At 35.3% G+C, this 27,914-nt stretch overlaps 1 protein-coding gene across 1 annotated transcript; it reads left to right on the top strand.

Moving 5' to 3' along the window:
• On the top strand, positions 1–26,939 carry LOC122340441 (potassium voltage-gated channel subfamily A member 1). Its single transcript, XM_043234064.1, has 2 exons — positions 1–2,774; positions 25,350–26,939. Exon 1 carries the CDS (start codon positions 170–172, stop codon positions 1,811–1,813), a length of 1,644 nt encoding a protein of 547 aa, XP_043089999.1. The 5' UTR covers positions 1–169; the 3' UTR covers positions 1,814–2,774; positions 25,350–26,939.
• The last annotated feature ends 975 nt before the right edge of the window (positions 26,940–27,914 follow it).

Consider the following 27,914-nt stretch of genomic DNA (forward strand, 5'->3'; position numbering starts at 1 on the left):
ACACATGTATTTACCAGAGTGATGGGAGGATGTTTGGATTATAGTACACATCTTTATCCTCAGCAGAAGAAAAGAATCTAGCGGCAAAGAAAACGAGTGTGGATATACGAGGGGCTTTTTGTTTTGAATTCTACAGGTCTTTTATTAATGAATATTTAATGGCTTGGAAATGGAGATAGCTTTGGTGAGCTTTGACAAGCGGGGTGATGGAGGCAGTGATGGAGAACCCTACCAAAACCAAAACTCCCTGGATCATCCACGCTTGGTCCACAACAAAGAACTATTTTCGAGAAGTCCACAGCAGAGCTCTTGGAAAATGAACGACATGAACAACACGATGATGGGCTCCACCGAGAATACTGTGGATTATTACAGTCCCCATTTGTTTGATGAGGACATTTTGGACATGGATATGGACCATGAGAACAACGAACGAGTTCTTATCAACATCGCCGGACTGAGATTCGAGACACAATTGGGAACTCTGAACCAGTTTCCCGACACTTTGCTGGGAGACCCGGACAAGAGAATGAAGTATTTTGACCCCCTCAGGAACGAGTATTTCTTTGATCGCAACAGACCGAGTTTTGACGGAATTCTTTATTTCTATCAGTCTGGTGGGAAAATCCGACGACCTGTTAACGTGTCAATCGACGTGTTTGCTGACGAAATTCGCTTTTATCAGCTGGGAGAAGAAGCAATGGATCGTTTCCGAGAGGACGAGGGCTTTATCAAAGAAGAAGAGAAACCGTTGCCACAGAATGAGTTTCAGAAACAGGTATGGCTCATCTTTGAGTACCCTGAAAGCTCTAGTCCTGCACGAGGCATAGCTATTGTCTCCGTCATCGTCATAACCATCTCCATCATAACTTTCTGTCTGGAAACTTTACCCGAGTTTCGCGACGAGCGAGAGCTGCCAGTGACTAGTCGCGCTATCAATGGTACTCAAGAGCGTCCGTCGCTCACCTTTAGCGACCCGTTTTTCATCATTGAAACCACCTGCGTGATTTGGTTCACCTTTGAGCTCTTTGTGCGCTTCTTCGCCTGTCCTAGTAAATCTGAATTCTCCAAAACCATCATGAACATCATTGACATCATGTCTATCATGCCTTACTTCATCACCTTGGGCACAGAGCTGGTGGAACAGCAGGGCCAGGAGCACAATAATGGCCAGCAGGCCATGTCACTGGCCATACTGAGGGTCATTCGTTTGGTTCGGGTGTTTCGCATATTTAAGCTCTCTAGACACTCCAAGGGGCTTCAGATCTTGGGCCAGACTTTAAAAGCAAGCATGCGAGAACTGGGCCTCTTGATCTTCTTTCTTTTCATTGGTGTCATATTATTCTCCAGTGCAGTTTACTTCGCTGAGGCGGATGAACCTGAGTCTCACTTCTCCAGCATCCCAGATGCCTTTTGGTGGGCTGTGGTGACCATGACAACAGTTGGATATGGTGACATGAGACCAGTGACTGTGGGGGGAAAAATTGTGGGCTCACTGTGTGCCATCGCAGGGGTGTTGACCATTGCATTACCGGTGCCTGTAATTGTATCTAACTTCAACTATTTCTACCATAGAGAAACTGATCAAGAGCAGGCGTCTCTCAGAGAGGAGCCTAATAATGGTGGCCCTTCAAACCCATGTGATGAACTTCACGGGTTGAGAAAATCATCAACCTCCAACTCAAAAGATGGAGAGCACAATGAAGAAACAAACATTCCAGTTGAGAAGACTAACCTGAAAGCTAACAGCAGAATGGACATTAAACGCTCTCTTTATACATTTTGTTTGGACACTAGAGAAACTGACCTCTAGTTTGCCCATCTCCACCCTCATTGTTTCCTACTTAAACTATTTATATCTCAGGGAGACTGACCAGGAGTAGTCGTCTCTCAGAGAAGAGCATAGTGGTGGCCCCTCCAGCCCATGTGATGAACTGCATGCGTTGAAGAAGTCCTCAAATGCAAGCGATGGAGAACAGTGTGGAAGAAACATGTTTGAGAATACCAACGTTATAAACTGGATATTAAATGCTCCCAAGGAACAGAAACTTCTAGCCCATCCATATCCACTAATGCACCCAAATTCTGTATGATCCAAGGATCATCGCACTGTTAAAATCCTGGAAAGTTGCAGTTATTTTTTTAAAGCATGTTTTAATCTGTTAATCTCCTGGACATCAGCAGCTTTTAAGCATTACTTTTATCATTTCTTATTCAGAAACACACAAAATAATGCTAAAAAAGTAAAATATTAAGAACTGCTGTGATGCTTGGATGAAAGGCCTTAAATTTTTCACCACTTCTTATGCTGTTCATTGTTGCCCAGTGATTCAAGTGAAAAGCCAAAATAGATTTTCTTCTTTTAAAAAATTCTACAAACAAATGTACATATTTTTTGTAAAATAATTGTTTGGTCTTTAGGGTCTCAAACAACGCCGTTTTTTTAAGTTAGTTTAAAATACTGTTTATGTGTCGTTTGTGGCTATCAGTATTTTATAGCAATATTTTTTCATTTTTTAATTTAAAGCTGAATGGTGTATGAAATCAATGGAGCAATTCAAGAAAAGGACTTGTCTGCTTATGAATTCCCAACGATAAAGCCTTGTCGACTCTAAATCACATCACAGAGCTTTCCTGAAGTTCAATGCGAAATGGATTCAAGCTGAAATGATTGTGTACAGGAAAAGGAAACCTCAACAAATGACTGAACCGTGATGATCTGTTGAAACCAGAGGAGAACTTTAAGGTGATCCAGTGATCCATTTTCATATAAGGTCAGTCTCCATTTTAATCTTCCCTGTTTGTTTCATTTGCTTTCAGTTTCACGTTTTGTTTTTCACACTAAACGGTAACCACAGTTGTACATTATACATTCCTATACATACACGCTTTTGTGATTGCTCACAAACCCTTACAGAAACAAAAAATCACGAAGGTTATGTACCGTGTAAAAACTGTTAACCCACGTTTGCATTACGTCATAACATCTAAACAAACTGTCCGAGTATCGAATTATATAATAATAATAATTATATAATAAGTCAAAAAGAAACTAACTAAAGTATTAAAGTGATTAAGTATTCAAGTGCACATTCTCTGTCTTTGTTAGATATGCAATACACGATGTAAAATTCATAGAATTAGTGTGTCTTCATATTTATTAATGTTGAGCTGTCAAATGACATGTAGGCTCAGTGGAGAAAATAGCAGCCAGTGAATTTGTAAGTTAATTTTCATTATTAACACTGAATGAACCTGTATGCAAGTGCTAGAAGGAGAATGAGCTTGCATTAGGTGCCAGGAACCAGAAAATAAGCTGCGTTCATAGCAGGGGCGATCAAAGACAAGGTTGGGCTATGAAGAGTGACATATCCTGTTTCACAGAGGATTAGATATGCCCGTTATAGGTTATATCACATAACCTTTGAGAAAGTGTGAGTGTGTGTACTGCATACTTGTTTTGGTTGCTTAGATACATAAGACAGCTGCAACGAGACAGTGGGTAATGTAGGTCAGGACCGACAAGAATAAACACTTTGATTGCAATCAACCATCGTAAGCACATTAATATCGATATGTTACTGCAAGAAGATATGTTACTGCATTGATATCGATATGTTACTGCAAAAAATCGCACGTAGCCGTGCTTTTAAGTGCTTCTTAGGAGTTGCTATCCGTTGATCAAGTGCTGAAATGTCAATTTATAGAATGGCTCGTAATTGTATACACGCTGGTTTATTGAAATGCTATGTTACAAACAGCTTGATTATAATATAATATAATATAGTATAATATAATATAATAGTTTAAATATAATAGTTTAAATATAACATTAAAATACTTTATAATAATAATAATAATAATAATAATAATAATAATAATAATAATAATAATATAGTATTTACATTATTTACATTTACATTTAGTCATTTAACGGTCATTTAACTTTTATCCAAAGCGACTTAAAATAATGACAAACCTTTGAGGACAATTTAAACGCTTTTAAAATGAATTATTTTAGAATTTTGTAATAAAAAAAAACATAGCATTAAAAAAAGAACAGAGAAAGCTAGTGTTTTGTTGATTGCATAAATAAAACGAAAAAAAAGGAATAGACAGAATAGAAAAATAAAATTAGAATAGAGATTGCTAGAGTTAAAGGGTCAAATAAACATGGAAGAGATGTGTTTTAGCTCATTCTTGAAGATAGATGGATTCAGATATTATTGTATATTTCTAAAGATGTTATTTCAGGGTCCAATACACGGCTGGATTTCGTGAACGTCGGCAAGTCACATATTTTCACGAGTTTATACCTATTTTTCCTAGTCTTTAAAGCATATTTCCTGCATTACTTATTTTATTTATTTTTTTGTTGGTTGTTTAATTTAGATACATTTTATTATTATTATTAATAATATAGTGTACAATAAATGTACAATCAAAACCGTTAATTATTATCACATGGGACTTTAATGAAGTAAAATATGTAATCTGTTGTTAGATCCTGTGTATATAAAAAACCCCTTGGCTTTTTTATATATCTACAGTAATAGCTTAGAGGTCATCTCCCTCTACTACCTTCAAAAAATCTAAGAATCAGCTAAAAACCCGTCTTTATCCATCTTCCATCTTTATTTGACCTCTAGCAATCTCTATTCTAATTCTAGTCTTTTTCTACAATATTAGCTTAGAAGTGATCTACTCCCTCTACCACCTTCATGTTTCAATAGAAACATTTCACAGATAAGTGTAATGAGATTTCACTTTTCTTTTAGACACTTTTCTTTTAGATTTTTTTTTGACATTTACTTTTACAAAAAAATTTATAAAAGAATTGCACTTTTTTTATTGTTTCAACAGATAACACGTCACACAAGTTGCATTATACGGGTCTATGGATGGCCTAAATTCTGCATTCTAGAGACTTTACAAAACGAACTGCATTAGGTCCTCTGACGTTCGTGAGTTTCGAGTTTGCTCGTCCGAATGTCGCGATGTAGATGAGTGTTAGCAGAGATGACATGTTAAGCTGATGAAAAGCAATCATTTTTAAGCTCTTGAAAGTGCCGTGTGATGGCAAACATGTCAAACGGTCTGTTTTTGATGTGTTCTAGCTAATCACGTTACGTTTGGTCAGTCTGAGAGGACAGCCTAAAGCTCGTCGCATCTTCAGTATCGTTAGACCCTCCTCTTCAATCGAATAAAACATGATTAGTATGATGGGTAGGCTCCAAATGGGCCTGTATTCTCAAAATGTCTTAAGGCTAAAAGTAGCTCATATCTCACCAATTTAGAAGAAAATCTTAAAAATAGCATAATATTAAACATTATGAGTGGTGAAAAGTCTTAAGTCACTAAGACCAAGCCACAATCTTGGCAATCTGCCTTGGAGAGTAAACATTTTAAAAACGTTTGACGATAATGATCTTTTAAAAAGGCTTTGGTTTTAGAGGTTGTCCTAACTACATATTTTCTTTGTTTTCGTTAATCAGACGGGCCATCCAATTTGGTTTTCTTTTATGTTTTTTGTATGTCTTACTGTCAGCCATGATTATTCTACACTGTTATTTAAAAGGCTGTTTATATGCATATTATCATATCATATTACACTATATGATATTTCAAATCACTATGCGCATAGTTAGCAAGCATGCTGACATCATCCAAGTAAAAATTTGCCTTAGCAACTTAGAGAATCTTTAAAAGTGCCGTGGATATATAACCTTTTTTTTTTTTTTTTTTTTTTTTACCTTTTAATAATAACAGTTCTGTACTCGGAAATGACATATCGTGAGCCTAAAACACCAACGTTTCCTCCTTGTTTAAATAATCATGACAATAATGAAAATGGCAGATTGAAGAAATAAACATTAGGTTCCAGGCTGTGAAGGGATGAGTTGGTGTGTATCCGAAAAGACACGGAAAGGAAATAACCTGTTCTAAGAAAATAACACAAGCCGCTAAAGGCACATGGCTAGCTTGCTAGCAGTAGCCTGTTGCATTATAGTACATACGATTTTACCACATAACCTTTGCAATTATAGAGATGGATTGCTGTGTTTTATTCACGATACAGCGCGGCTATGGCTGCTTTACCTAACTGTTCTGTGTATCACCCATAGCAGCCACACTTAGCAACATCAACAATCAATAATACAGTATAAAACTGCTCTGTGTATTATGTACTTTGGCAAAATTAAATGTTTGTTATTTATTTAATGAAGTATGAGTGACCCCTGCTGGCATTATGTTGCATAGTTCATCCCCGTCTAATAAAAGCTTTTTTTTAATGCTGATATGTGTGCACATCTGTTTGAAAGCCTGTAGTTTCCGACGTGTGGGTGGAATATTACTGTATCTACGAGTTTTATGAGAGTAATACGTGGGGCGTCCACCCAGTCTTTTTGCGATTTGACGCTCGGCTCAGTATCCTCTCATTGAACGTGCATCTGCTTGTATAGTAGACTCTCATGCTCAAAGTCTGCTCAAATAACAAAGCTCAAAAAATCCACTCAGATACACGCTGACAGGAATTTTCTATGTAGTATACTTCTTCCTGTTTGCAATAGCGCTACTGTTCTGTAACATGCTGATGCTACCCTCTCGTGACAGTTGCTTTCTGTTGCATAGAAAAAAATAAAACAATACATTTATTACAATAGTTATTAATCTGCATTAATGTTAATGACAATACAGTTCATTATCTAACAAGCACAACTGTTGGTTTTAATACTGCATTAGTAAGTTGTGCCAATTAACATTAACCAATATTAATAAATGAACTGATAAAATATTTTAATTGTTAGTTCATGTTATCTTTAGTAATGAATCCTACTGTAAAGTGTTATAATTATTAATATAGCCTAATTTCTGTCCAGCTTTGTTACTTTCAGTAAAAGTGTGGTTATTTATAAGACTTGTGTTTTTATTTGTTTTTTTTTTAATTCAGTATCATTAAAATTGTGTTAATGGTAAAACAAAATTACAAAATTATAAAGCATTTTCAGTTTTTGGCCAATTGCATCCGGAATTTTCGGTTTTAGTTTCGGCCCAGAATTTTCATTTTGATGCATCCCTACTTACAATCTCACGCTATAAATATATACGCTATAAATCAGTCTGTTTTAAAACTTATTGATGGAGAATAGAAGTTTTTTTTTATGCTGAGAGACAGTGTTAAGCAGATGTATGTGTGTGAGAAAAAAATCATATATGTTGTAAAAAAATAAATGGTGCAGTGGATGATTGTCACACTCTGCTGTTGCTGAGAAACGAGGAAACACTAAATAAACTTCAATAGTCTTTAACAAAAATGGGTTTTGGCAAAAAACTGAAGGAACCCAGAGCAGGAGGAGTCCAGCTGGACCCAGGCCTCAGCAAGGATGATGGTCCATGGTGGAGCCGATGGAGAGATGAGCCATGGAGGAGGTGGAATGGCCAGGAGGTGGAAACTCCAGGGGGCGACCACTTGTGGTGGAGGAGGTGGAGGAGAAGCCCGGGAGGGGAGCCCACAAGCCAGGGGGATCTGGGGGCCCAGGGTGGAACAGAGCGCTCTGGCGACTGAGACTGGAGAGTTGTGGTGAAGCCGAAGGAACTGAAGAGGAATGGCGGAGCCTTATGGAGCCAAGGGATGAAGTGACGAGGCACAGCTAGAGCAGTGGTCGACACCAGACCAAGGCTGAGCTGGAGGGAAGAGGGTGCCTGTTGGAGCTGGAGGATTGATAGGAGAAGCTAGAAGCCAAGGTGGAGCCTCAGGGTCAACGGGATTGCCAGGATGACGGGAGCAGGAGGCTGGAGCGGGTGGGAGGGAGGTCATCTTCTAGGAGCAGGGACTGGAGGAACGGTCAAAAACTAAATAATTAACAACACACACCTGGCACTCAATAAAGAATCAGAAAAACAAATATGGGCATATATGCGGGGAGCAAAACACAGGACAAGGGAACAGAAGTCTGACAATAATAAGCTATTCTTTGCTATTCTCAGTTTTTATTTAAGCTTCATTAGATGAGAGGCATATTCGGAAACTTCTGTTGTCGTTTACTTTCTCTGTCAGGCTATTTTTTAGCAGAAGGACTGTGCTTAACAAACTCACTTAAAAACAAAAATATTTCAATACATATAATAAGTATATTTGCATGTGTAGCACTCTCTAAAATTATGTTAGGGTATTAGGTTTTAGCAAGATGGTTATGCAATTGCTACAGTGTTTTAGGTGGTTTTAAGCCACTTCATTTTTTCAAGTATAACTGTTTTCATCTGTAGGTTGTCTCAATGTAGAAATGCGTCAAGGATAAAAAAAAAAAGTCATCCTGGCTCAGTTTTCTAGTGTGATGTCATTTAGTTTCAATTCACAGCCAAACATCTCTTTGTTGATGAATTAGTATGTTATCTCTCTCTCTCTCTCTCTCTCTGTTCAGTCAAGTACAGCAGATAAAGTGTGATTTCAGCACCACAGACAGCTCCATAAATTCTAGCACAGCTTGTAAAAGTACACAATTCATTTAATAAAAGGATCATTTTGAATGATGGACAGCCATCATATGACAGATGAAAATGGCATTAGACAGGCTTTATCTAAGTCTTAACCTCTTGCCATTTTCATTTGAATCAGTAGCTCAACTGATTTGTCCAGGTGAAATACTCTTTATGACCCACACTACCACGTGTAAGAGGTAGAGCATTCTGTAGATTTGGAATAATATTGATTTAACTGGAAATAGACAATTTTAAGGGCAAAAATCACAATTAAAGTAGCCCACTATTCAATAAGATAAGTAATACAATTAAATACATGTACTAACCTACATATCACTTACATGAAACACGAAGGGCTTTGTCTGTAGAATGAAAGTAAAGGCTGACCATGACTGTCAAGTGAGATGTTGAGGAATAAAGTAAAATGTTGTCTTAAATTTCCATACATTCGTCACATACAACTTTTATATATGAGCTACAATGTCTAGTAATAAGGTATATGTCATACAGACTACTTTTAACTCTCTGCTGAGAGTTTGCTTTTGTTTTCCATAAGTAAAACGTCAAACATATTTTGAATGGCAGGTATCTTGAGGGCAAAAATGTCAATGTATCATTTTAAAATGCTGTAAATAGAGCTTAATTTATATTTAAGCCAGAACAAACGTTTAATCTTCTAGAGGTTAGCCAATATTTGACTCCCAAAAGAACAATGTGACTTCGTTTTAAGAACTGCAGAAATAACTTTTTTATTAGATAGAATTGACAAGCAGTGCGATTCACATCTCCCTCTCACGTCAGTACTTTCACAGGAAGTGTCACATGCAGTGAAGCTGGCAGGATAAATCAGGTTCAATCTGACAGAAATGCGTTGCTAAACTACAGCCTGCAAAAACTACGAGGACTGCTGAAAGCTGTTACAGAATTATTGGTAAATAACTAACCCATTTGACTTGTGAAATATAAAAAATGTACATGTAATTAATTGTCAAAAAATAATAATAAAAATAAATAGATACAAGGCTGGGTCAAACATAGCTCAGCTAGGAACAGAAATAAAATTAGATCTACTCATATTTTATTTTTCATGAGCATTATAAATAGCATAGAAATAAAAGAGTATTTTTACTGTGTGTTTAAGACCTCAATGCAAAATACCTCTTGTCCTGTTATATGATGCTTTTAAATCAAAATATTACTTTGATTTAAAAAAATGGTTACCTTTACTTGTTGCAAGCATAATCATGCAATGGACAACAAAACGTAACTGCGTTGCAATTATTTGCAAGGAATAAATGGCAAATGTTTTATTTTAATTTAATTTGTTACCTGTGTGATTGCATTTAGTGTGGAATTAAAGCCATTGGTTGTGTTGTTGTTGGGGTTTAAGTTAGAGACGGATAGCTTATCCTGACTTGACTGTGACTGTTATCTTGCCTTTCTAATAAAAAAAAAGGCTTGAAGCAACAGAACCATTCCGGATCTCTTATATAAGCGACCCTTCCTCTCTGACCGCTGCTCACAGAGAGTAAATGGCCTTTCAATTAGACAAGAAAGAAGAGTGTCTTAAAAGGCAGGAAAAAGTGATATAGAAGGGAACGGATTTAACCTCGTGAGCTGAGTGAAAATGGATTAAAATATATCGCTTCAAAAAATATTATCTTTGACATTTTCTTTCTGGCTTTCATTGTGTTTTAAGACAGACAAAATGTAGCCAACTGCATTCTCATTTTATTATGTCCCTCTATACGCTTAGTCACACGGTACAGTATCTGTCACTAAGACAGCATCCTTTCAAAAGGTACTTTTATATCTTGAAGGTACTAATATGCACCTTTTAGGGTTAAACAAGGTACAGCTTTTGTACCTATTTGCACATTTTCAAAATGACAAGGACAAATAAACATACATACAATAAATAAGGCAATAAAAGTCATTTTGGGAGTGAGCAGGTGTGTGTGTGTGTGCCTGCGTTGTGCCTGTGTGACATACTATAGGTCTATATGTCTATATATGTATAATAGAGGGGACTGGCAGACAAGAAAAAAAGGTGAATGATAGTAATTGCAGTTATTTTATAGTTAGCAGTAATAATACTAATACCAGTACAACTACTATTTCCTCAGGTGTTTTATTTATTTTTCTCCAAAATAAATGATAGCAGATCATTATCATTTTTAGACACAGTTAGTTAAAGACTGTAGTTTATTTTAAACTCTCTCAGGTTAAGGTTTCTCCACCTGACTGATGATTCCTGGTTAAGGAAATATGAATTCAGATATGCCTTGCTTTAAAGATATTAGCAGCGTGAAACAGCTCGACGCTCAAAATTGCATTCGATTTTATTAACACAAACCGAAGTGTTGATTCGTCATAATTCATTTCAAATGGTTCTTCAATAAAAATTATAGTTATTGATGAGAAAAAATGACCTCAGTGCACATTTTTTTTATTTGTCCCATTCCTGACAACAACAAAACAATGGGATTACAGTTTAGTTCTCCTGATGATTTTGAAAGTTAATCTCTTTATTTGTATAGATTTTCTGTCCTTCTGCACATGGTCGTCAGAATCAGTTTGATAAGGTCAAAGGTCAGATATGGGATTTCTGAGATGGCAGGTAATATATTAATTTAGCAGAAGTGAATTAAAATATACTTCTGCAGTTTGTGTTTCGATTTTTATTCCAGTTTGGTGATGATGGTATAGGAATGTTTCTGTGTGATTGTCAAGTCAAGTCAATGCTATTTATATAACGCAGATTGTGTCAAAGCAGCTTTATAGTATTGAAAAAGGTAAATAGTTGATTGAAATAGTGTGTCATTCTCATTTGAACATTTGATTGTGAACTGTTTTAGTAGAGTCCCAGGTCAAGCTCACTCATAAGGTTTATTTATTTGTTTGTTTGCTTATATATTTTTTGTGAAATTGTCTTTTTTGTATATTTGCAAAGTTGGTGCAATAAAATACAATATAAATATAATAATAATACTATAAATAATAAATAAGCTTACAATAAAAAGTGATAAATTCTAGTAAATGTGGTTATGATCATTTAAAAAAGATTTTAATATATGCTGGTTCAAGACTTTTCTCCCTTTTTTATCTGTCTTTTTAGTTTATTTGTCTTTTTAAGATAATGTTTGTATTGAAGTAATTAGATCAGGGGCACAAAATAACTGATTGGGACCATTATTCTGTTTGCTTCTTGGGAGAGGACCATGCATGTTCAGTCGTGGAGGGGGAAAATTGTAGAATCCAGTTCACAGAGTCTGCTGCCAGCTCCTTGCACTGCCAACAGCAGAAGGAGAGTATTACACTTTGAGCCCACTCACCCAAGGTCTTATCAGGGAAGATGGATCTAAGGGCCCCTTATTTTCTCAGAAAGCTATGGGAGAGAGATTCTGGTGCCAGAGCACCAGCGTTCCTTTTCGAAGCTTTCCTTTGAGGGACAGACAAACTTTAAATATTTTAAGTGGAACACAGCCCAAGTTGCATAATTAGCTATTCCTATTGTTCTTTATTCAATTTTTGACTACAAATTTCAAGACACTCCAGATATTTTCATTAGGATATAGCATGTTCAGTGCTTTGACGCAATCTGTGTTGTTAAAAGCGCTACATAAATAAAATAAACAAATAAATGATTGATTTAACTCAATGATTTTTTATAATTTCGGTTTAATTTGAATATGGTTGATCAAGCATCTTTTACACGTTCACAATTCTTATGATCCCTTTCTCTCTTAATCAAGAAGGTCTTGCCCCAGGTCATTCAGTTAATGAATGAAATATCTTGTCCTGTGCTGCTTCGAGTTGGGTTCAGCAAATAGTAAAATTAAAGGGGGTGTATATGTTCAGTACATTTAAAGAATTAAATGTTCTTTCATCAGATGCTGCATGCTATTGTTTAGTCATTCTTTGAAAACAGGAAAGGCAACACATCCATATAAAACAAGCTCATTTATCATGTATATACTTTCCTTCTAAGGTGCATGCAAACTTTTTGGCATCCAGACGTCGGGACCTTGCAGGGTCATAATCCATTCTTGACATAACAACACAAGTAACTCATGAGCCGCAGACACACTTGAATTATTCAGGGAAACTGAGCTCAGCTGCTTACAGAAACAAATGAGTGTGTTTGATAAAGGAATCTGATATGCTGATCTAGATTACTTAACATGACGTTGATGTTCAGCATCAAATATGATGTTTTATTATACCCGTTTGAATATAAGAATTGCTTTTATTTTTATATCAAATGCATGATGTACTGGTTATATAAGTGGAAGCAGCATATAAAAGCAGAAAGACTAGTGAAGCGAGTGTTATGTCTCTATCAGGTTAAATGACGGTGTAATGATTCCCAGAGGCAGTGAGGGGGATGTGGAAAACAAATTCCTATTAAGGTCAGTTTAATACCCAAGGGGTTACTTTTTTGGCTATTTAGGTTACTTGTTTTATAATGAATGAGTAATTATGATTCATTATAATAGCAATAATTATAATTGTAACTACCCCTGAATTCAAGAGGAGTTTTGTCACTTATTCTATATATGTCACTGATGAGAACCAATATTGTTATATGAGCCATTTCTTTGTGGGAATTAAAACATGCACATCAGTATTATGATAATCAGAATTTGACGTTTGAGTTACTACTGGGTTATATAAATGCTTCAGTTTGATTTGCTGAATCTTAAGAGCGTCTAGTTAAAAAAAAGTAGATAGAATAGAAAAGAACGGAGAGTGCTAGTGTGAAAAATGTAGATGAGATATGTCTTTTGACAGGTCATTCCGCCCTCTTCGGGGTGACACTATAACGCACTGTTTAGCTTCAGAATACAATCTTATGGAGGGCACAGTGGTTGTTTTGTAGTCAAACACCAATGACTCAGACTTTATGTGAGCAGCTTTTGGTAGCCAGTGCAAATTGATGAACCGAGATAAGTTTGTCACATTAAAGACATTCTGGATTATTTGGAGAGGTTTGATAGAACTTGCTAGAAGACCAACCAAGAGAGACTTGCAATAGTCTAGCCTAGATAGAACAAGAGCTTGATTTTCCTAAAGTAACACAAATCTGCAGGACCTGGCCAAATAATGTGGTTTGTGAAATTTTGCTGATCATCACTCACAACTACAAGGTTTCTGGCTGTTCTGGAAAGTGTTATGGTGATGCTGGTAGCTGGATATAGAAATTGTAATGAAGTGATTGATTCTTCATCCTTCAAGAAATGTCTGTGAGATATGCTGAGATATAAGCAGCTACTCTCAGTTCACAAGGATGGAATGAGATGTAGAGTTGAGTGTCTTCAGCGTAGCAGTGATATGAAAAGGTATGTTTCTGAATGACAGAACCTAGTGATGCAGTCTAGACAGAAATGATAAGTGGTCCAAGAACTAAGCCCTGAGGCACCCCAGTAGCTGGATGTTTTCACTTGGACACCAGACCCCGAATTACCTTGAAGGACATATCTGAGAGGTAAGACTTGACCCACTGGAGTGAGTTTTCTGAGATGCCCTTTGCCAAGAGAGTTAGCAGGAGGATCTGGTGGTTAACTGTGTCACTAAGATGGACAGATCTGCTTGAGTATGGAGAAAATGGTGGACAACTTACAACTGGCTGTGGGTGGAAAATGGTAATACTGTACATAACAGTTCATCAGTGGTTGTAGATAGGACTTGGGCAGTATAACATCATACTGCTCAGAAAATCAAAATGACTTCATAATTGAGACTGTTTAGGATATTTAAGGATTTTTATAATTGTAAGGTGGCCCACACACCTTAGTGGCAAGTGCAAGTTTATTTTGCATTCCATGTTCAATTTAAGGGCTATAGTTCCATGTTAGATTTAAGTGTGTGTTCTCTTAGGTGTTGCTTGGCAGTGCATAATAATTTCTGGGTGTGTGATGCTATCACCGTTTTGAAACGTCTCTATGATATTCTAACAAATGGTGAGCAGTATTTCTTGAAATGTACTTCAAATTATGTTTTTTAAATTGTGTTGCAGATGGGTTTATGCTGCTCTAAACAGAATTCAGCCAGACATAAAGAGCATAAAATCCTAAGTCTCTGATTCAGACATTGTGATGTTTTACTGTAGCAGTCATAATGTCTGTGAGAGAACAAAATCCCGTGGAAACAACAGATAAAGACCGAGAAAGAAAATTAGATTTGACAGCCTATGAATTTCCTTTCCATTCTTCACAATACAGTTAGCTATGAATTGGACTGCACAGAAATTTCACACTGTGTGCACAATGAATTTAATACAGTAGACAGAGCCACACTACAAACATTGAAATGAGAAAGCTCAGAATGTGAATTGAGACAATTGCCCCTAAATTCCCCTAAAATAAACAGGTTTATCCAGAGTAAATGGATGGATGGATAATAACATAAACAGCATCTTGCAATCCATCATCTTCTAGCATTTTACTCACAGTATTATTCATACTTTTTGTCTGATTTTGCAGTGAAATGTTATGATATAAGCATGTTTAATGTTTTAGAAGATGGAGCCTAAAATCTCTAATTATGGAATATTGAGAAAAACAATGTATTATTTTAGAACACTTTTGTGTTGTTTCACTCAAAACATTGTGGTTGAGTAAGAGTCCAGTATGAATAATGTCATGCTGTGATGTGACACAAGCCCACTCCACTTAAGTCCACCCACATACTGTACAGCACAGCAATCACACAAAACACTTTAACAAGCTCTTCTGACTGCATGTACCAAACACATACAAGAACATACAATATCTTGAAACACAAACAAAGCTTATTTATATCACATGCCTCATATACAAACCAAACCTCTAAAGTTGGGCTACCCTGCATACAGTAGTTCTGTAGTGATATATAAGATGTTAGATAGCCTTACATAGGGCACCACTAAATGTAATGATTTTAGATTTATGTAGCACCACCAGTGTAATGGGTTTGGTCTGAAATATTAATATTAATATTTAATTTTGGTCATACTATTTCATGGGGCACCAGCTGAGTAATTGAGGCTTGAAAATAAAGAACAATCATGGAAGATTGTTGAATAAATAAAAATGACATTTAAATTATTGAAAGTTGTAGTCTGATTAATCTGGAGGATTTGTGAGATAATGTTAATTTGTAGAGACTTTTTGCAAATTTTTGTCAACACAAGGAACACACAAGTATAATAAAAAGGGGTTTTATTAACAAAGAGATATACAAGTAACAACTACTAAATGGATACAAATAATGGATAGAGTGCGAAAGGTTGGTAAATGTGAGTGACTAAGTTGGATGTTACTATGGACATTATTTTATGGAAAGATAAATCTAAGTCACAAATTGTGGATTGCCAAAGAAAAAAATCTAAAGTCAGAAGATGGGGGACACCCATAACAAACTTATCTTAGCAACTTAGTACAACATAACTTGGCACAAGGACGAACACGCCACTTAGATGCTTAACTAAGCTACAACATCTTTGTCCTGAAGAAAACCGTTTAATCCTGCCCTGAGAAGGCAAGAATTGTAGGCTGGAAGCTTTCAGACACAGTGTTCTGGTTGAACAATGTATTTGGATACATCATATATCCAGAGGTGGATGTGGTATAGTCCAGAGATCTTGAAAATCAGAGTTGCGTCATAGTTCCAAACAACTCGTGCTGTCAATATGTTTAAACGGGTAGACAATAGGATAGGTAATAGGATAGACAGAATTTTCTATATATTTGCAGCAATTTCTATTGATTATTAACCCATCATGTGCATTGATTATGTATAACTACGCTGACTGCATTTAACAATTTTATGCAATTCAACGTTAGAGTGATAAAGAGACACTATATATATATATATATATATATATATATATATATATTTTTTTTTTTTTTTTTTTCTGTGCAAAGTGGCAAATTAGAGGCATTTGGTAGGTAGAAAAATAAAATTGTAATGTCATAGTTTAACTACTACATGATGGTAAGGCTGTTATAGTGGACACATTAGCTTATTTATTAAGACTAATTATTATTATTAAGACTAAAAACATACAAATATGATAACTAGCATCTAGTTATGATCGCTGTCGAGGTGTTTCTATTTAACTCCAAATATATAATAACTGTATAACTGTCTATTCTATAAAAATAAACATTAACTATAACACATTTCATAAAATACTCCTACTGTACAACTACTATATATTTTTTTTCATATCAGTCGATATTGATAATTATCTTGATAAATGTCCAATCTCTATATGTTTAAATGTCACTTTTAAAGGCAGATTTTTACTTTTGTCTTTCCTTGCCCACTTTCTCTTTACTAGCAAAAAGAAGTAATATAATAAATAGAATATATAATATATCTTTATAAAAAATTTGAACTGTAATATGACACAAGATTTGTAACATGACTTTAACTGCAAATACAGAGTAAAATATATTTATCAATAAACAAAAATAGGAATAGACAAAGAATATAAAAAAAAAACAACAACTTTACAGCATGCCAATTCTTTGTACAGCTGATTTGAACGTTTTAGCTGTCTGACAAGACAATATAAATAAAATTAATAAACAAAAAACACTATTAACCATGGTCAGCATTTACTGTTTTCAACAACCAAAGACATGCAAGAAAGACAAGTCTGTCTACAGTTTCTGGTTTTAAAGCTGCTCTATGACAGGTCACAATGTTTCTTCCTGTATGTACAAATAATGTAGAAATAATGCAGTTGGGATTACTTTTTTTTGTCAGTGAGTCCTATGTTGATGGGGGATGGCCTTCAGTGACTACTGTCCAGTTCTACTATTCTCATGAATTGCTTTGAACGGCTACTTATGTACCATATCAAGTTGGCCCCCCCACATCCACTCTGGATCCCTTTCAATTTGCGTGTCCAACCGCTTGACTGATGATGCCATCGCCACTACCCTTCACTCATCACTCACACATCTGGACAAAAAAAAGACTCATATATCAGAATGCTGTTCAGAATTGAATGCAATCATCCTTCAACTTTCTGGACTTCCTCAGGCAGTTCGGATCAGCAGTAACACATCCAACACCATCACATTTAACACAGTGGCCCCTCAAGGATATGTGCTAAACCCTCTTCTCTTCAGCCTGCTGACCCGCAACTGCACTCTATCACACAACTCCAACCTCCTCATTAAGTTTGCAGATGCCATGACTGTAGTAGGTCTCATCAGCAACAGAGATGAGACATAGTACAAAAGTGAGGTGAACCACTTGACCAGGAGGTGCGAAGACAACAATCTTATTCTGAATGTGGAGATGATGAAGAAGATTGTTGGTAGCATGCTCCTCTGACCATGCAGAGACAGTGAGTCCTTGGGTTTTCATGTTACAGAGGAATTCTCCTGGATTAACAACACCACACCACAGAACAGGACATCTTCTCCTTGCCCCCATGCAAAACTGACCAGTGACTCTCATCCTCTCACACCCCAGGTCCCAGTTAAATAATAAGACTGTTCTCTATTAATTTACAGCTATTTATTTTTACACTTTAATTGAACTGATAAGCCCTTTTTGCACTACATTCACTTTTTGCACTGTTATTTTCACTGGTCTGCACTCCTATCTGCCAAGTACCTTAATTTATCACTTACTGTCCATATCTGTATATTTTTGTATAGCTGTTCTTTCTACATATTAATTATTTTTTTATTTATCTGTAATTTTATATTGTACCATTAGTGTTACCTGTATACACCTAGGGTCCATGAGTAACTCAGTTTCAATTCTCTGTATGTATAGGCTGTACATGTGGAAAAATTAAAACAATAAAAGCAGGCTTGACTTGATAATGAGTCTTGACAAACATATTTATAGTTCTGGCTTCTTGGCTGACCCTCTTAAATCCCTAACACTCTTAAATCCCTAATTTACGACAAGTCTAATGGAAAGCATGTCTTTTGTATGCACTATGCAACTGCTTTTGTGATGTCTCCATTCGTTTTTTTACTCTTTTTTTTTCTCGTAAGGTACGGATTTGGAAAATGACAACATAAGACTATGAGGGCACATTGCTGGATAATCTTGTAGAAATTCCACATTTGGGATCGTAATTTTTTTAGCATCTTTGTGTTCTGTAGGTTGACATTGTTTTAAATGATGAATCAGGTTTGTGGTGTTGCATGTTTTTGATGGCGCGAGTCTTCTGCACAGTTTGCAGTGCAGCCTGCAGTTTTGTGTTAGATTGTAAAAAACTAAATATAAAAGGTAAAAAGAGCTAGGAGAGAGATAGACAAGAGGGTGATGAGAGACCAGTGTCCTGACAAAAAGCTCTAGGTGGGTCACTGCCATGGGGCCTTTTTAACTATGTGGAGGTGACACTTCAGAGGGCCAATAGTGACTTTCACTTTTGGAGGGGAAGTTATAAGCAATAAACTAGTGTTATCAGATGGGTTGCCATGAAACCAGACGCTTGTTCTACCTTTCTGAGCTGTTATCTGCATCTCGGGGGAAGGGTCTCCACTTCCTCAGTTACACTTTTAGTGTCCGTTTTGGTTGGGTGAAAGGGGTCTTAAAGATTATTTGTTAAATATAACAAAGAGCTGTGTGTCTGATTGGTTCAACTGTTACTCTTAAAACAAAAAAAAACATCCTTTCTTGTCTACAGAGACTGATAACATCCAAATATAACTTTCCATTTGTTGCATGGAGAGGAGTCCTTCCATCTGTACTACTGTTCACTACAGTCCTGACAACGTGTAGTTCTCCCTGGACAAAGAACACACGTCATGTTACCCTTTCAACCAGAGATTATCCACAATAATGCACATTATCATCTATGTGCCGTACATAGCACACATGAAATAATGCCTTTCTCTCATACATAAACACATACCACGATATCATGGTTTTCCAATTCAACACAGAGATGTTCAATAGAAGCACTTTAGGCCATGGAATGTAGATCATGTCCAAATGTTTTTCCTAAAGTCATGTCAAATACTGACCTCAGTTATGCATCCCAAAGAGGTGAATTTTGACCATTCCATTGGAGATTTCCCATAAAGCTGTCTTTAATCTGCTTTGCATCATTAAATGGAGGTTACATTAATGCTGCAGAGTCCAGGGAAAATAAGTCGATGTGGACGCTGTCATTTCAATCTTAATATAGATTACACAGCTCATCTGCCTTCCATAGGCGCATGTAGGCGGCAGTAGTTGACAGGCTTGGCAGAGCCAGAGCACTCTGAATCACATTAATATCAAATGTCTTTTTTTCCACAGCCTTCTCAAAAGACGTTTTGTATTCACCACAATAACAAAATCATGAAAATACACAAATGAGAAGACACTATTCATTGTCCACACACATAGACAGCATACTACAGCAGGTAAATGTATAGTGGAGTTTTCAGTTTATGATAGAGATATGGGCACTATTGGGAAACAAAATATAGTGCCATCTAGTGTATATTATCAAAACTTCAGTAGACAATATACAGTGATAATAATAATATTTCTTAGAAAAACAAAAATTGATTAATTAGTGTGTGGTGTGTGTGTGTGTGTGTGTGTGTGCACATTTGAAAAGCACTGAATGATGCCATTTGAAGAATATAAAAATACTCTAATAACATATTTAGTTTAAATACACTGATTGGCAATTCTTTTATTTTTGTCACCTTATTTTTAATCAGTATAAATATGTATTCATTTATTTTTATTTAGTTTTAAGACACAATGATTTCCAGTAGGTGGTCAGTTTGTTGTGTAACAAAAATGTTAATGAAAATGCTCAAAATCATTACATTTACAAAAAATAATAATATCAATAATAATAGGAAACTTATTATTTCTGGAATAGGAAAGTATTTTTAGACAAGCATCTCTCAAATGCAAGGACTGTGCAGATTAGCTGTCATGTTCTTTAAATGTCAACACAAATGTCAAACCAGTGTTGCAGCATAGACAGACAACAGCATAAAATCTGGCCCACTTTGCTACTATCTGTATACCATGCAAAGCATGTTCTTTAAACCTTACAAACATAACTTGCTTCAGACAGACCGATAAAAACCTGTATACACAACTTCTGGAATGTTTTGTCATGTCAGATCAAATTGGAGGCTGTTATTTTACACATCTCTTGTAATTGTTTATATGTGGCACATGCAGTATTATGCTCATTTAATGGACTGTGGATGGTTCCTGTCTTGACTTTCTGATGCCGAAAAGGTGGCAAAAAACTACAGAGAGATTTTATGCAGCATTATATATATATATATATATATATATATGCTTTCAGGTTATTTGGCAGCATGTCTTAAATTTTGAATGTAGGTGACACCCAAGCCTAAATGAGCTATGTCAAGTGTCACTAATTCTCTTTTGTCAGAATGAATCAGTGTAATCCGACCACAATATTCTTTTACGTGTGCATACATATTCCAAACAAACTTCAGTGCATGCTTAATGCTTTGTCACTGCGTAAACATAAACACATTCATATGATTTAACGTGTATGTGACCATATGCATCATGGCACTGCGCATGTGCACAGAATATTTGTGAATCTAAAATTTTGGCATTCAATTTTTTTATTATTTCAAGTGTGCGCCACCCTTTTCAGTCCAATTGAAATTTAGCTCAGTCGTAATGCTTGAACTGTCTTTTTTTCACCTAAATGATGGAAAGTGCCAGGAGTTCAGTAGATGCTATGGGCTTTGGTGGACATGTGGTTTCTGTGCTGTCAGAGTGTTTATTTGCATGTATTCACTGAAGCTGACTAGAATTCTCAGTGAAGCAGAATTTGACCACAAGAGTCTCATGGGAGAGAGAGAGAGAGAGAGAGAGAGAGAGAGAGTGGGAAAATTGTACATTTTCACCTGTGTGTTGTGGATCATTTTGACCCATTTATATTAAAACCTGAGATTGTTTACAGTAAATTTAAATGGAATCCAAACTGACCACATTATTTTGTTTATGTTTGTTTTGTCTTGTCTAACTATTTCACCAGCAATGTAGCAAAGGCCTTTTGCTTTATCATAAATATATAATTTTTATAATTACACATCTTCGATGCAAATATCGTACGAATTTTTTCAATCATGATTTGCAACACCTATTGTAGATTGTAGACTTAAAAGCACTTGCCATTCTGCTTGCGTAGTACTCTGCTTGAGCAGTGCTTCACAGAGGTCCCCTCTGGCAGCTGTAACAGCTGTCCTCATTCTGAAGCAAGGGATTTCTCTTTCAGTGAAGATGAATGAGATGAAAAGTGTGTGAGAACATTGTTTTCTTCAGACGCAGTGACCTGAGAGCAAGTGAATAAAAGAGAAACACATTACAGTACTATTGTGTGGGCCTAGGTTGTTTTAATGTACAATAATATTAGTGATAAAGGATCTGATGTAAAATAGGATAACACCCTTAAAGTGCATAAAACAAAATGTGATTAAAATGTGATCACTAGAAAGGATTATTTATAACTGCCATCTACAAAATAGGTTATTTTTATTTCTATTTCTCCAAAGGAGGTGCTGAATCTTAAATCTTGGTCACCAATTTAAAGATGTACTATACAAACTTTCTTTTGGTGTTAAAATACTGTCAGTATTTACTAAAGACGTGCAGTGAAGAGTTAGCGCTGAATTTGAATTTGCACCTGATCTTATTAAATATGTTTTTCTAGGAGTTTCCCTTCAGATTCAAAATTTATGGGAGAAGAGTATTTAAGTGAATCTAATGTTTGTGCTCGTCAAATAACTGGTTTTCAACAGCATTATTTAACACTCAAAAAAACACGTCTTAAACTACATTGCATCTGTGTTGTAAGTAGGCTCTGCTTATTTGTAACTAGACTAATTTGTGCTATGTTTGCTATATTGTGTAGGTCAATATATTTCATTTACACATTGACAGTAAATCACCTGCAGGAAGTACTGTTTTAGAATCCCACTGATTTGTCCTGTTTAGTAAATCTGGCCCTAAGCCTGATCTATATCCAGTGATATGCAGGATAAGCAGTAAAAATGAAATACTTGGGTACTAGAGGTTTCTTCAAATTTGAATTTTGTAGCTTAGCCAATCAAAGATAGACTTATGTCAGTATTTCAGATAGCTATAAATGATGAAAAAGGACTGGCCATGAATAAGATGATGAGGCATGTAGCTGCAAGCAGCGACTTCAGAAGTCTATCAATGAGTGACTGGGGTGTGCAAGCGTGTCCTCGATGGATCAAGCCCACAGGCCTTCTGCATATGCTGTGCAGGATTACACTGATCCAACTTAATACTTAAGACCAAGGCATCATTCATAACTACAGCCACCATCTGGCACCATCGCTGCCCACCCGACCAGCCCATCAGATTAACTTTGAGGAAGATTCGGCGGGTGCGTGTTGGAATCTCTAATACTTCAGATGGGTCAGCATCAGCGTGTGCTGCTCGGGTAGCCTCGCAACACACCCATGACTAAGTGCTTTAATTGCGGTATAGGGGACAGTGCACTTATCCGTCGCACAATTGCACTGATCTGCACTGATCTGCACTGACAGAAGTCATCAGCTAACCTGTTGAATGGGTAAAAGCTCAGAGGGGATACTGTATTGTTAAGTATTACATTGCAGAAAATAATCAAAATATCGATACATTAATGTCATGTTTACCTATAAATGTATAGTATTGTTTTTTATTTCATTATATACGGTTTTTAGGCTGCATATCTGTATATGTTTATTTTTGCTACTTCCAAATTTGAAATTAAATCAAGTGTTTACCTGATAAAAAGGTCACTGTTTGCAAATGCTTGTATTCATATACAGACGCAAACAAACTGGTGAACATCAGCTAAAATCCTTTGTTCCAAATTAGTTCTGACTGTAGGTCATGTGCTTGCCATCAGCTTATAGCTGTCTGTAGTAGATTTTGAAGACACGGATTATATGACCATCAGGGAAAAAAAGAAATAAACATTTGCTCCTAACTCATAAGAACTACTGTGTATACAGGTTCATAATTAATGTAAATTATGCATAATGAAAAATAATTCTAAAATGAAGATTATGATAAGTAATTACTAGTAATTACTCAAGTATTACCAAATCCTTCTAAAGGAACTACTAATTATTTGGATCATCATAACATAACATCATTGTAAGCTAATTTTATATTTAAGGTTTTGGATAGTTTATCCTTCAGAAGAAACTACTAATTATTTGGATCTGTTTTGTAATGTATTGTAAAGTGAAGATCATGGTAAGCATGTTCTTACTCCCCACACATCACATATTGAAGCTTGGTCAGGACAACCAGGCATAGCTTCTTGACACTTAAGGTACCCCTTTATAATAATTTTTCAATCCTGTGTGTGGTTTGTGCTAAAATAAAAAAAATGCCATCAGAAAAAAAGCTTTATGAGAGCTTTGGTTGTGAAATGCCAGTGTTTTTTACAGTGTTGTGCATTATAACCAATCACACACAAGTCTGTTGAGCTTACAAATGCAATTGCCAATCAAAGGGCCTTCGGGTGAGTTTAAACTCTCACATGAATTCTCTTATCATAAACAACAAAGTGCTGATGCACATATAATGTAAGAGATTCATTCCTAAAGACAGCTGTGTAGACAGCTTTACTGGCATTTTTTGGAGTGTGATCAATCATATGATGTTTCCAAAAAGAACATTATTTTGTGTATTTGTTCTAATGCTAATGTTTATGTGGTTTAAGGTGCAAAAACACAGTATTTTCCAATACTGTACATTATCGTTTCTCCTCTAAGCCCCACCTTCTGAAAAAAATTGTGCAAAGCTCATCATTATAACAAAGCAAGGAGTGCATTCATTATTGGAGAAATAGCAAACAACAAGTTCTAACGTTACCCTTCAGTTCTCAAAACTCAAAATGTTTGAATAGTAAGTAGCAGGTTCTTTTAATAATAAAAAAAATAACTTGATTAAAGTTTGTGAATCAGAAGTGCCAGACTATCCTTGCAGAGTTTTCATATGACCGCTTTAAACTGTGTGGTTGTGAAAACCTTTAATGGAGTGGGATCATTTTCAGCGATTCAAATCTTGTTCTACTCTCTTCTTCACATGAAGACTTGGAACTTATTTGTAATGTTTTTATGTTTGTTTACGGTCAGTTATTTGCCTGTTACGTGTTTTATGTTGTGTAGAAGTGTGTAGGTTTAGAGTAGGGGTGTGGTTAGCAGCTCAAATGAAAGTATACATTTACATAAAATATTTAATTTTTTTTTTATAAATGCATGCAAACCATTAAATTAATACAAACTACTGGGAGTGAGAATGTGCTGATCACTTACCACAACCTTACAAAAAACGCAAAACTTTACTATGGTCATAGGTAACAATCTCCTTTTCAGAATACTGATCCAAAAAATGTGTAATTCCTTTAGAAGTATTTAGTAACTCCTGAATAACTACTGTCCAATATTAATCATGATCTTAACTTTTCTAAAATCATCAGTAATTCCCTTCTGATGAATTTGTTAATACTTTAGTCATTTCTAGTGGGTTACTGTGGCCTTTAGAATTCATCATAAAGTATGATTCAATTATGATTTTTCATATTAATTGTGGATTTGTATACAGTAACTCTTAGGGAGGCATGAAAAAATAATAGTTACTGATTAGCTAATAGTGAACTGCCACATTCAACTAAGCACTATTACTTACTAATTTCTAATAGAGTTTCTTGTTAGTTACCATTAGTTATTATAGTACTAATATTGCATTACTCATGTGTTCTCGTGTAGTTATTCATGAAGGAAAAGTATTCCAAAGTGTTAGCCTGAAATCTGTTCATAAGTACAGATTTTAAACGATAATAACAATACTAATGCTGTTTTTCATTTTAAATGTCACAGATCCCCAAAGAGGAGCCACAATCATGACAACAGATTCTTCAGACCCTCTGAAAACCTCTACAGAAACCTGTGCCTTTGATCAAACCCTGTGAATCAATTGTTTTCGTATGGGACCAGCATATAAAGACTAATACTGCACTTCTGACAGACACCTTTATGAACTGAACAGGTGACATGTTAAGGCGTTTACTGAAGCCATGGAGTTCATCAAGTCTGTGTAAAAACTGTCCCGAGAGGGAATCCCACTCTGTGCAATATTAGGCTGCTGAAGTAGAGTGAAGTTAGTGTCTAAGTAGGTTTTGAATTACTATGTTCATTTGATTTATTTTTGTAAAGTTTTTTCCTGGTGTATATTTTTCTAAAACAATATTATTCTCCGGCAGAAGAGACACCTGTGAGCACTGATAGATAAAATATTGTTAGGCAAAGAAAATGCCTCCTTTCTTAGACAGGGGAAAAGCCATAGTACCTCTCATCAACAACAGTGGTGATGTTAAGAATGAAATTCGCTGAAATTGTGTGTCACCCTTACATATGTATGCCCTTTCGTTTTATTTGCTGTAAATTTGAGTGTTTATCTAATGTAATTATATAACAAATAAACATTTAGTATATAATATGATTGATTTTAATTTGGATTATATTCTTTAAAACAGCACCTTTTTCCCAAAGGAAAAGAACATGATTTGTTATTTGGATCAAATTTGTATTTATTTACAAAATATTATTATTATTCATATGTCCTTATTTATTATTTATATCATTATTACCATGGACCGCTTTTATCAATTTACTTGTATGTTTCAAAATGCACATCTAATATTGTACTATACCATATAAGTTACTTCTTTCGCAACAGTGAAGTCTAAGGAACTAGCCATGCAAGGCCTAATGTTTAAGTTATACAGCCAAAAAAAAGAAGGAAAAAAAAAATCTATATGTTACACAGTACACATACAATCATACACATAGAATTTTTGTCATTAATTCAATAATGTTGCTGAACAAAAAAAAAAACTTAAATAATGTTCAGTTGTGTCAACTGTGTTGCTCATGTTAACTATGTGATCCTTACTATCAACTGTTACTTTTTGTACAATTTATTTTTTTATATACATATATTTTCAATTACTAAAATGCTGCTTCTGACATGCTATAAAGTGCATTTTATTTTCCCACAGGTAGGACCTTTGAAAATGGCCTATATTGTAGAATTCTGATAAAATATGTTTCTTTCCCTACAGACCATGACGAGACCACCACATCTGCAAACCACAGTCAAGATCAGTTTCTTGATTTTTAACAAACAGAAAAAGCATGCGTTTTGCTGCATATTCACATAGATATTTCTGTGAGAGAAACTTAATGCGGCTTTGAAATACATTATGGACATTATTTCTGAAACACTTGTGTCCCTTTAAGTTGATGTCTGTACTGGCTGGCCTCGATATGACTATATAAGGATACAGTATGTCATCTATATCTAAAAGAAGTTTATCTAGGATACTTGAATTCTTTTCTCCCTGTTTTCTGATGTGCATGTTATGACACATGTGTACACTATCTCCAATATTAAACTACCTTGATGAAAAAAATGACTAAATCATGTTTTGTTTTGTTTTGTTTTTTTGGACAAGATGGAGATTCATCTCTTATATATGTGAAAAACTTGCTGTAATTCATGAAAAGTACATTTTGTACATTTGTACAGAGTTTGTTTGCGAACTACAGTATCACATTAACACATTAGAGGTGAATTTTTTTTTATTATTATTTTTTTAAAGAAAATTGCACTGTAATTTATAAAGACAAACAAAACTAATCTGATGTGTTTTGAAAAATCATTCCGTCATGTCTATAAACAGTGATTTATTTGTTACTTTAACAAATAAGTGATCAAGTGCCGCTTATTCGTTGTTAAAAGAAAAAAATCTCATTGAGCTAGTTTAAAAAGTCCTAAAGAACACTATAAAAAATGTCACATTTTTGTCCTGTCTCTGAAAAGAGCTTGTAAAAAATAGAAACAGAAACTGAAGCATTTTACCTAAATCTCTAGAAAAAAACTATAAAATCTGAATTAACATTGCATATATATAACAAGACTGTTTCCTTTACTTTTATTTCTATTAATCTTTATCGTTTTTGTAGCTTGTATAGATTTATTACTTTTAGAACAAGAATTGTGATTTATGTTGAACCTATACAGTCAGCCTCTGTATCTGTTCCTAAGTAATTATTACTTAAATTATCCTATGTGTGACGTTTCATTTACAGATTAAATGAATATATGATGCCACCCTGTGGTCACAATATGTATATTCTGAGCAAGAAATAAGTATTTAAAGCTCAGTGGGGACTGACATTTTTCTGAAAACCAGGTTAAAACTATGTTTTGTATAGCACCTTAACCACTCCAAAGAACCGCTGAAGAACCATTACAGGTCTAATTTGTGCTGTAATATAAATCGATAATCAGCACCCACCAATTGGCAATGTCGTGAACAACGAACAAGCATTTCTACGAACACAACAGGATTCTCAAGTCCAGGAAGCATGGACATTAAA

This window comes from Puntigrus tetrazona, unplaced genomic scaffold (genome assembly GCF_018831695.1).
Source record: "Puntigrus tetrazona isolate hp1 unplaced genomic scaffold, ASM1883169v1 S000001057, whole genome shotgun sequence".
In the NCBI taxonomy this organism is placed as follows: domain Eukaryota; kingdom Metazoa; phylum Chordata; class Actinopteri; order Cypriniformes; family Cyprinidae; genus Puntigrus; species Puntigrus tetrazona.